The sequence below is a fragment of the Mytilus californianus genome, unplaced genomic scaffold (genome assembly GCF_021869535.1).
Source record: "Mytilus californianus isolate M0D057914Y unplaced genomic scaffold, xbMytCali1.0.p SCAF_5, whole genome shotgun sequence".
NCBI lineage: Eukaryota > Metazoa > Mollusca > Bivalvia > Mytilida > Mytilidae > Mytilus > Mytilus californianus.
Window position 1 is genome coordinate 30772481 of NW_026262701.1, and position 15365 is coordinate 30787845.

The window sequence follows — 15365 nt, forward strand, 5'->3', positions numbered from 1 at the left end:
GCTTATACATCTGCATACCAAATATCATTGCCCTACCACTAATGGTTCCCTTTAAACTGGACAAATCATGAACTAATACATATAAACTAAGGAAAACATTCACAGTTGATAGACTATGAATGAAGGGGCAGGGCCAAATAATCTCTATGGAAATGATATGCGCCAATACTAATACAACTGAATACCAAATACCATTAACATACCACTAGTGGTTCCCCATAAACTGAAATTATCACAAACTAATACATGTAAACAAAGCCAAAGTTTCAAACTCAATAGACTATGACTGAGGGGGCGGGTCCAACAATGAGTTGTGCCAATGCTAATACAACTGCATACCAAATACCATTGACATACCACTAGTGGTTCCCTATAAACTAACATATTCACATACTAATATATGTAAACTAAGCAAAAGTTTCAAAGTCAATAGACCATATTTGAGGGGGCAGGCCAAACAATCTCCATGGAAATGAGATGTGCCAATTCTAATGCAACTGCTTATCAAATGTCATGGACCTACCACTAGTGGTTCTCCATAAAATTACCTAATCATAAACTACTACATTGTTGACACTACCGCCGACGCCGGCAACAGCATATATAAGTTTCACTTTCACGACTTCGTCGAAGCGAGACAAAAACTACTATATAAAATTGAGAATGGAAATGGGGAATGTGTCAAAGAGACAACAACCCGACCACAGAACAGACAACAGCAGAAGGCCACCAACAGGTCTTCAATGCAGCGAGAAATTCCCGCACCCGGAGGCGTCCTTCAGCTGGCCCCTAAACAAATATATATACTAGTTCAGTGATCATGAACGCCATACTAAACTCCAAATTGTACACAAGAAACTAAAATTAAAAATAATACAAGACTAACAAAGGCTAGAGGCTCCTGACTTGGGACAGGCGCAAAAATGCGGCGGGGTTAAACATGTTTATGAGATCTCAACCCTCCCCCTATACCTCTAGCCAATGTAGAAAAGTAAACGCATAACAATACGCACATTAAAATTCAGTTCAAGAGAAGTCCGAGTCTGATGTCAGAAGATGTAACCAAAGAAAATAAACAAAATGACAATAATACATAAATAACAACAGACTACTAGCAGTTAACTGACATGCCAGCTCCAGACTTCAATTAAACTGATTGAAAGATTATGTCTTCATCATATGAATATCAGGCACAATCCTTCCCGTTAGGGGTTTAGTATCATACCATCATAACATATATGAGAAGAACATAACCCGTGTCATGCCAACAACTGGTTTTTAAATAAATGTGTTTAGTGCCGATGCAAAGACCCTATAAGTGAATCAATATTAACGCCAAAATATGCAATCTTTAATGACCTGACAACAGTATCGTAACTATATCCCTTCTTAATAAGTCTATTTAAAGGTTTTGTTAGTTTCAGAGGTGAATACTGACATTTTTGTGCTTTATAAAGAATATTTCCATAAAAAATTGGATGTGAAATACCTGCACGTATAAGAAGTCTGCATGTTGAGCTATATTTACGAATGATGTCCTTATACCGATGATAAAATTTAGTAAATGTTTTGACTAGTTTGTGATATCGAAAACCCTGGTGTAATAATTTTTCAGTAATACATAAATTTCTCTCGTTAAAATCTAAAACATTGTTACATACACGAGCGAATCGTACAAGTTGAGATATATAAACACCGTAAGATGGTGACAAGGGAACGTCACCATCTAAAAATGGATAATTAACGATAGGAAATGAAAAATCATCTCTTTTATCATATATTTTAGTATTAAGCTTTCCGTTAATGATATAGATATCAAGATCGAGGAAAGGGCAGTGGTCATTGTTAGTATTAGCTTTATTTAAAGTAAGTTCAACAGGATAAATTTCTTTAGTATACATACTGAAGTCGTCATTATTGAGAGCCAAAATATCATCCAAATATCTAAAAGTATTATTAAATTTGTGTATCAGATGTTGTTTCGATGGGTCTTTACTGATTTTTGTCATAAATTGTAACTCATAGCAATACAAAAAAAGGTCCGCAATAAGTGGTGCACAGTTAGTCCCCATTGGAATTCCGATAACCTGACGATATACGGAATCTCCAAAGCGAACAAAAATGTTATCTAGTAAAAATTCAAGGGCATATATAGTATCAAAGCATGTCCAATTGACATAGTTTTTTTGTTTATTGCTACTAAAAAATGACCTAAAAGAGTTTGAACATATATATTCACATTCTGACTTTTTAAATGCCCATTTAATTAGGTGTGTGAATTTTTTCTTAATGAGAATGTGAGGCAATGTGGTATATAGGGTAGAAAAATCAAAACTTTGAACAGATTCAAAATCACCAATATATGCATGCAATTTATCAAGTACTTCCAACGAGTTCTTGACACTCCAAAAGTAATTAATTCCACTTTTTTCGAAAGCCTTATTTGAACAATTTATTGTCAGGTTTTTGATTGTACCAAGTGTACTGGTAAGAAGAATAGACAATTTAGTAGTGGAACAATGGCTTGAAGACGAAATGAATCTATATTTGTAAGGTGTTTTGTGTAGCTTCGGAAGCCAATACATAGTTGGGACTTTCATTGTATTTGGTTCTGCTTGTAAAGCGGTAGCTAAAAGTTTATGTTTGTTACAGATGTCGTTTTCTGAAAATGGAGTCAGTTGGAATGTTGGTGAATTGGTGATTTCTTTTTTCAGAACCTCAATGTAAAATTTACGTCAAACAATAATAATATTATTAGCAGCTTTATCGGCCGGAACAAAAACAAATTCCTTGGCTAGTTCTTTTAGTTTATGTTTGATACGAGAAATAGGTTTATTGTGGTTATTGTTAAGAGTAAAATGTTCTTCAAAATGTTGAATACGTATATCAACTATGTTCATTACTGATTTAAAAAAAGAGTCCAAAGATTTTTTGTCAGCTTTTTCCCGTTTTATCCATTTCAAACAGTAAGTATGGAGTGAGTCGTGGATGATATTACGACACTCATTCCAATTAATAATTGACGGGGGACGATATTTAGGTCCTTTACTGAGGAATGATTTTAACTCTCGGTCTTGAACGATGTTAAGATCTCCTGTTATAACATGGGAAATGGGTCCATAAATGTATTCGGAATTACTGCAATTACATGAAGTAGGTGTATTTTCACTGATATTAACATCTTTACACAATTGGCTATAATTAAACACAAATTTCCGGGTAGATTTCTTGTAAATATAACAAATAAGAGGGAGCTCAGTGTTATCAAAATATCCCGGAATTTGTTCTTTAACAGAATGGTCGTTAAAAATACCGGCAATATTTACAAAATCAAAACCTTTATTGACATACTTTATTTTAATAAACTGTTTTTTATGATCTTCAGGGCGATCAATTTTGGGAAACAGTTTAGAATAACAATATGCCATTATAATTTGAACGATTTCATACTTAGGACTGCTATATGAAATTGTGTTGCAATCCTCTAAAATTTTATTTAACTTATTAACCGGTAATGAACAGAGCTTTGTTAACAGATAATGTCTGCCGTTGTTTTTTGAAATAGAAATTAGGTCCGAAATATTGGTATGATTGGTCCGAAATTTTCTTTGATTGCGATTTTTTCTACGACCATGAGAACGGTTTTTACGAACAGTTTTAGAAACTATATCCAAAATGTTAACAGAATCGGTTCTTGATATATTACCAATTCCCATGATATTATCATTAAGACCGAGAGGGTAGACTGTCTGTAATTTTTTAATCCAATTTAATTCAATTATTTTCCGCGATCGTACAAACTTTGAATGAGATTCACCAGGCTGCTTATTTACTACTTCTAAAGGTTGAACTGCTAAATATTTAATAGGATGATTGTGCTTCTTAAGGTGTTGATAAATGATACTTTTGAATTTATTGGGTCTTTTAAAACGATACAGATGTTCTTGAGTGCGTTTAGATAAATATCGTCCAGTTTCACCTACGTACTGAATACCGCATCCCGGTTTGTTTCATGTGAGTAAATAAATTATACTGTTTGTTTTTCAAGTTATATCAGTTTCAAAATTTAAAGAAAATGTGCGACCATTAAACGTGGACCTTACCGTATTGTTGGTGGAAAGACGGGGACATGTAAGTCATTTTTTGGCATGACACTTATCGATAGAAGGGTAACCACGATTATTATTGTTAAAAATGTTAGCGATGGTAGTATTTTTAGATAAGCGATTTTGAAGATTGAGACGTGTAGATACCCTTTGAACGAGTTTAGTATTTAATATTTTTCCATTTCTAAGCTTCATATTTGTTTTATGTTTGTGAATTATATTAGAAAGGAGCAAAGACTGGCGTCCAGAATATGAACCAGCATACAATGAATTAAATTATGTAAAAATGATAAATCTGTTCGGCTAAAGATGTCAAACGCTATCCGTATTAATTACCCGAAAAAGAAAGGGTATATTAGGGTAGCGACTGACGTCTGACTAAATAGTAGAATGGGGCTGAATATTGAAATACTACTTTTTGATAAATATTCCTAAAGTAATGAACTAGAGAAGTTCTCGCTCGGACACACACTCCATAATCTAGTATATTATAAGAGCATAAACCTGAATGACTATTATGAACAATTCAATTAAGCAATGGATCATCATGATTCCGTGCATTTCATTAATTATATTGAGGAATAGCTATCCGTGCAAAACGCAAAAACAAAACGAAACAGAAAAAAAAATCGTACAAGCACTCTCTGTCGTTACATGTATTCAGCTGTATTCTTGGAGTAAGCCGTTACAATTTGTATGACATCTGTATTAATTGTTTTATATCATCAACTGGTTGGTTATAAATATTATTGGCAAAAAAGAGACATGCATCACCTATGAATCACACATATCAGTTATAATAAACTTAAAAGGTTTTTTTTTCTGTAGTATATTCTTGTAAGTTGTTAACAATGGATACAATGCACAACCTACCCAAATTTACCAATAGAACTACATGAGTATCAAAAGTATATATATATATAAAATATATATCAACGCTGTAGGTAACTTTAGTGCGGTTGCACTTAGACATTTGTACTTTTGCGTAATATGAATACAGATTGTTATTATTTTACTTCCACATATATATCTAAAATATGACATAAAATGAATTTTAACACGATCATAAACAATGATAAATACATCTTGTGGTTGCAGAGGTTACCATTTTGTCATAAAAGTATGAACGTTTGATTTTCTGACAATAAAATAATACAATGTGTCATAGATTGGGATGCTAATTTCACTGTGGAATTTATAAAGTTAAGTAATCATTTTGAAATAGTTTGTCAGCATAAGAACAAAAGTATTTGTATAATTACCTATACTGAAATGTGGTATGTGTATGAATAGGGCATTGTGTTATCATAGTGACGCCATCCATGTGTGGGGTACCTTCTTGAAGAACACCATGCCAATGGAGTGACACACCTTCACCTCCTTCTAACATATTCTTAACGTTTACTACTACTGTATCCCCTTTGCACACCTTTAAAAGAAATAAGAAAAAATAACTTTAAATTACACGTGTCGTATTTGATTACGCAATAGTAGTCCTCTTTAAGGTGGTGCACAACACTACAGGGAGAGAACTCTGTAAAAATCAGCTGAACGTTTTGATCACGTTTTATTGTTAAGGAAATATTAATCTTTTCAATGATCAAAATTAGTGTTTGTCAAACTGCTATATATCCAATGAAATTTTTCCGATAAAGTGTGTGGTTCAAATTTTTTGAAATTTTCATATTTTTGTCAAAGGGTCAAAATAAATATTTTGTCAAAATTTTATGAAAATCAAACGAGCCAAATTAATTTAAATCAAGATGTTTGGTACCACCTTAAATGAAATGCATGGTTCTGATTCAGTGAGGATAACCGTTGAACCTTTTCGTACAGCATGCTCTATGCAAAACTTTTTAAATATTTTGGTTAACAATTTAAGCCTCTTCAATTTTGTTATTGGTTTGGTCTTTCAGTTGTTTTGACTCGAGTGCCAGTGATGAATTTTATGCATGTCTAATGTACTTAATTTAGCAGGCTGGTTTCTTTCATAAGTTTTTTTTATGTACATATCTACGCTTTAATAACAATGATTATAGAATAGATGGAACGTATTCCCATGCAAATTGTAATCATTAGTGTTGTATTGATATATTTTACTGGGTTCTTTTGTTGTCACTCTGGTTGCCTTACAATTTGTTTTCTAGTTAAACACATTTAGATTTCACTTTTCGCTTCTAGTGTACACGAAATTCTAATTAAAACTTCTTTAACAAACACATGTTGTGACAACTTAACAGTAAAGAATAATTTGACGTACATGTATGGCTGGTCCAGGCAACATCCTGTTAACTGTCATTATTGCACGTGACACACCATCTGCAGAAACACAATGTGGACGTAAACAGTCGGTGATATTATAAGGACAATCGTAACAAGCTTGAGTCAGGGTGTAGTAATACTCTATGGTAAAATCATATTTACATTCTTTTGGTTCGGAATCGTCTAAACATTCTCTGTTACATGGATGAGTATGATAATCTACAATAAAACAGCGAAAAAATCAAAGCAACTTAGTTTTGTTCATCATTAAATTATGAGCTAATAGTAGTACAGTTAGAATATTTGTAGGTACACCTAATTCTACTGATTAATGTTTTGTAGACTGTAACATGAGAGCATGAATTTCTATTTAAGATATTCGGGATGAACACCATCAGTTTAACGAACCTCATTGTCATTTTTTATGTTGCAATCCACTATTTTTTTGCTTTTGTATTTTCCCCTATACGCGCATGCTGCAATGTGAATGTACAACCTGCTGAATAAAAGTTAAATGTTTTATGTTGCCAGAATATAAACTCAAGTTTTCTGTGTTTTATTGTATGTGTGCATGTTTTGGAAAGTACATCAAAAATATCAAAACATAAGCATCTGGCAATGCTGATTCTATTGGTATCATGTTGATTGAAATCCAATCAGAAATGATACCACAATAAGTTTTGGAAAAACGTCGTTTTAAATGATATATATGGGGAAAAGTTGTACGTTACGAATACTTTTGACCTTGTACTGTATATGTTATTTTGTTGTGCATTTTTTTGTTTGTACGTTGTCTTGTATATACCGACTATAAATAAAGTTGTATGTCTCATGTAACAGCCTATGTATCAGCTAGATAAATAAGAACTGTTACACCAAGAGACAATCATAAACACCATTACCAAAAGGAATCTAGAGCCAACCAGGCCAGCGTTTCACAAAGCCTTCTTAACTTACGACCACCGTATCATTTTACGATCCGTTTACGTGTGGTTCTTCGTTACCGTTACGTGTGTTTCACAAAGGCATCGTAAAGGACTACTAAGTTGATCGCAAGTTACGCACTGTGTATCATCGTAAGTGTATCGTAAAACGGAACTCTAGCTGTAAACAGGAGGTGTGAATCGTAGTTTATTTACATCGGAATATGGCACACTCTTCTTTCACAGATCGACGAGTCGAGCATGCCGATGAGAGCGGACGTGAAAATGTTTGCAGAGAGAATCCTTCAACATCATTGAAATTGTTTTGCCAAATTGGTTTCATGGATAAATATTGTTATCCTTACATCTTATATTTTATGTTTTGAATTATATTTTTTTGTTGAGGAAAGTTTCTGCAGATATTTTCAGGTTTGTTTGATACATGTGGTCAGATGGAATCCATTAGTAGTTTCCAAGTGGGAAACTATCAGACCAATCTATTTGATGTCTGAGGGTTTTAGCTGTTGTTCCCCTGATGTATCGGTAGTTTCTTTCCGAGATGCTTTATTGTAGGATTTTCGGCTTTCCTCTACAAGGAATACAGTGGGCATTTAGCGGTATCGGTTTGGAATCCAAGTATGTCCTTTCAGGTTTCTCATTCGTTGCCTTGGCATTTGTGCGGCATCCGGGGTGACCTTATCCTTTATTTTGTATATAATTGTTTATATATTTTAAATTTTTATATTTGTGAGGACAAGCGAATCAGGTGAGTGGGTGTGTTCGTATGTTTTCATTTGTTGACGAAACACAGCCTTGTATCTTTGATGGGTTACTTCCTTTGATATTCAATAATACTTTTTTTCTTTGTATCTAGAACATTCTGAAGCAAAAAAAACTCTGTCATGTTATTATGACCTATTTTTTGTAATAACAATGAAACAAGTCATTTCGAATACCGACATGATAATGAGACTGTTCGATGACGAATTTTTCATTATCGAAGACACTAATTTATAAAATACAAAATTATTGTATTCTATTGGCGCTTAGTAATCTTCAACAGCGTATTTGAATAAAAATTTCAAACGAATTAAATTTACAACATTACAAACAGTTCTTAGCTCTATTTTAGAAAATGTAATTTAAACTTGTTAAAATGAAGTTGGTATAGAATTTGTCAAAGAAAGCTTTTAGAATTCCTTTTTTTTTAATTTGTCTTTTAACTTAGATTTATGATGCATGTCTCTATACATAGTATGCGACGCGTAGCAGGTTATAAGTAGTTGTTCTAATATATGCATTTGATACAGTGCATTTATTATGGATATATTTTAGACTCCATTTATGAAAATCTATAGATCAGAGAATTTTGATTTTTTGTATCAATTTAAAATGTAGATTTAAATATTTATATGTCGTTGATACAGACAAAAAGATCTTATCATGTCAAAATCATGATACAACAGGAAATTTTCATATGCACGGTCTGAACACAAGAATTTACAGAATAATCATATTTCTTACTGAATAGAGAAAGATTACCAAAAGAATTACAGAATGCAGAAATGTAAAACCCACCCACCCCCCTTTCCCCCCTAATCCAGACCCTCATATATCATTGTGACGGATAGTTTTGTTTGTTCTATTTAACTGTTTTTATTTTCGAAAAGAATATTTGTACAAGGTGTTGTTAATAATTGTAACGGAAAATATATACCATGCCCTCTCAGCCGACGTCGTAATTTCATTTTTAATGAAAGAAAGTATTTAAAAGCTTCTCTCCCTGTGCAATATGATTTATTAAACTCATTAGGCAGAGCAATTTTTATGACTACTTGCATAATTGTTTAATTGAATTATAATTTATATTAATAATAAAAGTTTCAGATCTTTAATATCGAAAACGGGTTAAAATTATTTACTTGCATTAATATTGATATAAAAACATCCAGTTCGTTTTTTTTTGTGTTTTTTTGTAGATCTAAGAAAAAAAGCAACTCTGTTACACTAAAACAATTGACTAATTAAAATTGTCACATGGTGTCTTCTTATGTCGTCTGAATTACAATGTAAGTTATTGATCTGTAATTTATATATTCGCCATCCGTAACTATTATATAAAATGTTTATTTGGCATGCCATACTCGATAGAAGTGCGGACGTGAAAGAAAGCACTCTTCATAAAAACATGAACGGAGATTACATTCCACGGAGATTACATTTCGATGATTTCGTCATTTATAAAACATAATACGTGAATCTTAAGATAGAATTTATATTAAAATTGAATGTTGACACCGATATCGATCTGTTGGATGTAGAATTTATTTTCAAAATAGGTGTTTGTTTAGGATATACCATTCCACGGAGATTACATGCTTAACAAATCTCTGCAGTTTTCAACTTTGTTTAGTTTTCAAGACTGATATGATTTGGAATAAATGACGATTTAACAAAATTATTTATGGTAACCTTATAAACAAAATTATTTATGGTAACCTTATAATCAAATTTAACTCATATCACACTCTATGTTGTGCTAAATATTTAATCTTGCTTGGTCTTCTATCCGTTAACGGAAATTACAGGTTTACAAAGAAAACATTATGACGGCCGGTACGATCACTATCGTTGTGCAATATGTACTAAACTTTATAAAAATTAAAAATATAGATAATAAAAATCTCAGATATAAGTATAACAAGCTACGGGTATATAACTCGAAGTCGTTAGTTATGCTTTGTTACGGTGGGACAAATCAGCGTCATAAAATGGGCGCTTTACCGGAGAACCAGTGAGTAGCACAAAGCTAACAAAACCTGCGTTTCAGGAGTAAGTGCATGGGACCTATTTGTATCATGTTTTATATCTGGTTCTATTGCCAATGTGATTTCATTGATACTGTGTCTATCCAGTCTGTATCTGGATATAATATCCATTTCATTTTCAAAATGATCAAACGAAGAATGTGTGGTTCTAATATTGAAGATTCTTCTTCGTCTTCTAACATTTGTGGCATCTTGATCGAGAATAAAGCCATCTTAGATATGGTTTAATTCATATTTGCGGAAAAAACTACGATCGAGATACGACTGGGTATAGCTGTAGTAAGTTACGCCAGGATTTACGTATTATTTACGCTCATCTTAACTTACGACGGCTTTGTGAAACGGCTGTAAAACCTACGATTTATTTACGATGAACGTACGATGACACGTAGACTTAAGAAGGCTTTGTGAAACGGTACCCAGGAGCCTAAATCGTTGACCTGACACCAACGTCTTGAATTTTCATTCAAATTAGACGAGTAATTGATTGTTTTTTGTTTGTTTTATTGTATATACAATACACAAAGAAAAATCCAACCGCACGCAAATCAATTTAAAGAAGCACATCAATGTCAAACAGCAATCACAAATACACACAAACCTAAAAAGCAAAAACAAAAACAAAAAAAAAATCACGTAGATAAGAAATTGAACGAGACACATATAAAGAACATGTTCCTTCATTGAGCATATCAAATAATATGCATTTGCTACTAAAAGGTCAGACTTCTCCTTTAAAAGAGGCGCGAAAGATACCAAAGGAATACTCAAACTCATAAGTCGAACACAAACTGACAATGCCATGACAACAAAAAAACGACGAGAAGACAAACAACAGTACACAAAATACAACATAGAAAACTTAAGACCGGGCAACACGAACTACACCAATAGAATTAGCCATAAATACATATTTGCATCATTAAGGAATTGACACTGTCAAACATACACTTCATCACACCAAAAAATGCACATTATAAGACGCGATAATAGTTCAAGATAACAAATAAATAAACAAACAAACAAACAATAGAAAAATCAACTGACCATATCCAGCATATTAAATATACATTTAAAACAAGAAAAAGACAGACGGAAAAGTAAAACAAAAAGAAAAGAATAAAAATAACTTTGATCTTACAAAAAAATAAAAAATGCGTACGCGTGAATGTTTGTGTCTTATTGAATCTAAAGTTGAATGACATTTTGGTGAGTAATATACAAGTCTATAAAAGATTTAAATAGAAAATGTGGTTGTAGTAACAAAATATTAACACGATAAGAAAAACAGGGAAGTCAGTTCATCATTTATAATACAAATGTAGATTGTCAGCTTAACTTTCTCTCTATGACTGTCAAAGTTGACATTCGATTATTGGCCTGTCAGCTGTTGACAATTGATTTACAACCAGGCATTCTATTGGTCCGTGTAGGACCTTTATATGCTGCTGACCTCCACACTATGATCATGTGATCAAGGCTTTCGTTTATAGCATGATCGCCTGCTGGGCTTTGATGTTATTTATTGTAAATAGCGGTATCTGTCTTGATGTTTACCTCATAACGTTGTGTTTGAATCTTTTTAAAGTTGGCTTTTTAATGTGGATTGATTGATTCTTAGTTGCTTAATCCCAATGAGCAAGTTTTCCATGCACATTCAGCAAATGACAAAATAAAACGAACTATGTACCTTAGTATAACATAGCAAAATAATAATAATATTAGTACTGGGATGCAAAATATGTTAACATATTTTACTGACGCTTGAGAAGTAGGAACATTTAGAATGTCGGCTACTAGTTCCTTTTCAACGCTCACAAAGTGATTTGTGTTTCTTCTTTTTATACTGTATAAGGGTTGCTTAAACGTACATGGAGCATGCCAATTTCAAAACAGGACCATAAATTGTAGTAGTCCAGTTCTTTGAATCATATTTATAATCTGGTTAAATGATATACATGTGTAGCCATATCTGCTAACTTGCAAGGCAAATGGCAGTTTTGTTGTTGTTGTTGTTGTTGTATGAGCACATTTGGGTTGTAATGACTAAACAGACCAGTTTCTAATATTAAAAGAAGATGTGGCATGATTGCCAATGCGAGAAATATACACCAGATACCAAATCATACGAAAATATGATCAACTATAAGTCCTCGTACAGCTCATGACCTTCAATAATGAGCAAAACCCACACCGTCTAGAAAATTTTAAAAAGGTTCCCGAATCCCGCATGGCAAAATGTAAAACAATTCAACATGCCTGATTAATGTACAAAACAATAAACGAAAAACAAATATGATAGACGACATCTAACGGCATTCATTTAATTACTGGCTCCTGACTTGAAGACAGGCGCATATACTATAGTCATAGAATGTTGCGGAATTAAACTAGTAAGTATAGGTTTTACCCGAACGTAATCGTGATGTTACATGTACTTGCAAGTAGTGTTTTACCAAAATATTTATAGGGTATTCTTATGTTGTCTCGGCTGATTGAGAATCAGTATAAGATAATAAAAAGGACTTTTTAATACAAAACAATTCGTTGTCGTCCGATTATACATATATCCATATTATAAAATATTGTACAAGTTATAAGTGAATTTTTGTCAAATTTTGTACAAATTGTAATTTGTACAGGCACTTTTTGTACAAATTACAATTTGTACAAAGTCAAAATACAAATTATAATTTGTACAATTTTTTTGTACAAATTATAATTTGTATAAAATGATAACTTGTACACAACATATATATATGAACAGACAATATTTTCATCTCACCTTCTTCATTTTGGGACTGTAAAGTTGAGTGTATCAGGATGGAGACAATGGTCAGAATCACCGGGAAGATCGTCATCACTGAAATAATAAAAAAAAAACATGTCACATTTTGTGGTATTTACTTACCATATGAGTCTATCTTATCTCTAAATTTAGAAAATAACAAATTATTTTCGTCTGATAAAAGTCTATATTTAGACAAATAATGGATGTGTAAGTTATACCTATGTGATCACATGACAATAACTTATCGTGTAGTTTCCTAAGTTCTTTTAAATACATCTAAATGTACTGTACATTAATAGCATTCTTAATATTTATACTTATTATAGAAACTGTTTCGAGCTGTTTATCATATATGCAAGGTTCTATATAGCATGTTCTAGCGTTTAGAAAATGTTATCAGCTCTATATGACTAAGAAAATACATCAGGTAGAATAAATTAAATAAATTCACTGAAATCACAAATATACAAAATGGTTTCTTGATATTAGTATATATATACCTATAAATAATACAAACTTTGTATCTGTGTGACACATGCAAAACTTTGTAACATAATGCACAGTTTTGAACTTTTAAGTATGATTACTCTTTAAAACAACTCAAGTTTTAACATATAACATTTCTCATTTTGAATGGATGTGGGTATTTTTTTATTTTTATTTTCATGTTTAACAGGTGAACATATAGTCTTCAACACGATACCCTAGGGTAGTGCTCCACTACTAACTACTAATGTAGGAAAATATATATGAAACTGAACTTTAACTTTCCTCAATTATAAACTAGGCTGTTAAACAAATGATGTTTTTGTGTGGCATCATTAATATTTTTGATATTGTAATAACAAAGACATCACGTAAAATACTATCAAACCTTTTATTTAAACGTTGTGTATCGAACGCATGTGACAAGAATCAGATTAGAATAGTAATATGAATTAGTACAACATTGGATGAGGGACTTCCAATTACCACACGGAAACATTTTAAATACAAAAATAACACCAAGTTTCGCGAGTTTGAAGCGCTATTCTTGGATCTGCCTTCATCAGGAACGCTAAAACACAATCACTTGAAAGCCAGATATCATGCTTAATATGTAGAAACGTTATGAGCTAAATTACCAAAAGTGACCTTAAAATGATACACATTATCAGCTAAGGTCAACTATGCCTGAGGGAGAGTTTGGAATTTTGGTTAAGGTATTCAATTCAGGATTCGACCAATAAACTCAAGTTATGTGACAACAGATGATTTGACGGTCATGCATTATGAACATATCAACTCTCGATCATTGGAATTGAAGGTTACAAATTATGTTGTCAAACTGTGTCAGTATATATTAATGAAGCAATGAAAACATCGTAAATCAAAAATGTAGACAAACCGCACATAAAGTTCTATATTTATCTATAAAAGAGTTGCAATTTGCATAAATATGTGTCAATATATATATATTTGATATTGATAAATGTAACCTCTTTATTATATGCAGCACAAATCAATTTTAAAATTGACATTTTGAGTTTAAAACAATAAGACACTTGTGCCGTTATAATTGATCGTGTCAGTGATTGCTAAGTTTATCTGAGTCAAATAATAAAGAATGTAACAAGAGATATGTAACAGGCCTTTAGTTAGCCAAACTATGTGGTGATTGAAAATTATTATTTCCGCTAATATCCGATGTGCCAGCGTAATTGAGAGCAAGACTTTCCTTTGAACTCTCCCTTCATGTATGGATATGCTTATCACGTTAATAAGAGAGCTTCAAATGGAAGTCTTTCAACGTATTTCCCACGAAAAAAGTAGAATTTTTCCATATCGTTATTTTACACGAGAAATTGTTTACCGTGGGAATATTGTACAACAGAAATGAAATTCATTGGAAGACATACAAACGAGATTGTGTTTGTCACATTAACAGATAAAATGGCTTATCTAATCTTATGGATTTTTTTTTAACATTGACATATTTTTTAAGGAAATCAACAATTTGACCCAAAGCATGTACATTGTTGTAATAAAAGACTGCCGCGTGACTGAGTCTTACCATGAGTTATTTTGGCTCTTTTTACTTCAAAACTAAAATTTGTATGTCAAATTACGGTTTAAATCTACGAAAAATAAAAGAAAAGAAGAAAATAGTATGTCAAATTAATTTAAGTCTTAAATCTACGATATTTATGTAAACAAAAGGGGGGATAAGTTACCATGCGGGCAATCAAAAACATTATGTCATTCAAGACAGGCTCATTTTTGTCTAAATGTTGATTATTTTATATATTCTCGCTAATTTAGGTACAACTCTCAATCTAACATTCTCCCAGTCTATCCGAACAAATTCTTTTTTAAGTTTAGGGAAAATGTTTTAAACAACTATCTCTAAAAAAAGTATTATAACACTGAGCGAACTTCGGGATACATAAATTGGAACCTGGAAACCTGCATACTC

General features: G+C 32.2%; 1 protein-coding gene across 5 annotated transcripts in view; it reads right to left on the minus strand.

Annotated features, from left to right (window-relative positions):
- Positions 1-15365, minus strand: part of LOC127703161 (uncharacterized) — a 56890-nt gene that overhangs the window by 15359 nt on the left and 26166 nt on the right. For all 5 annotated transcript variants that reach the window (XM_052207685.1, XM_052207686.1, XM_052207687.1 and 2 more), the window contains exons 2-4: positions 12905-12982; positions 6367-6587; positions 5369-5535 (exon numbers count right to left, since the gene is read on the minus strand). In XM_052207685.1, coding sequence (XP_052063645.1) covers positions 5369-5535; positions 6367-6587; positions 12905-12980 — 464 coding nt within the window. In that variant the 5' untranslated portion in view covers positions 12981-12982. The remainder of the gene's footprint in view (positions 1-5368; positions 5536-6366; positions 6588-12904; positions 12983-15365) is intronic.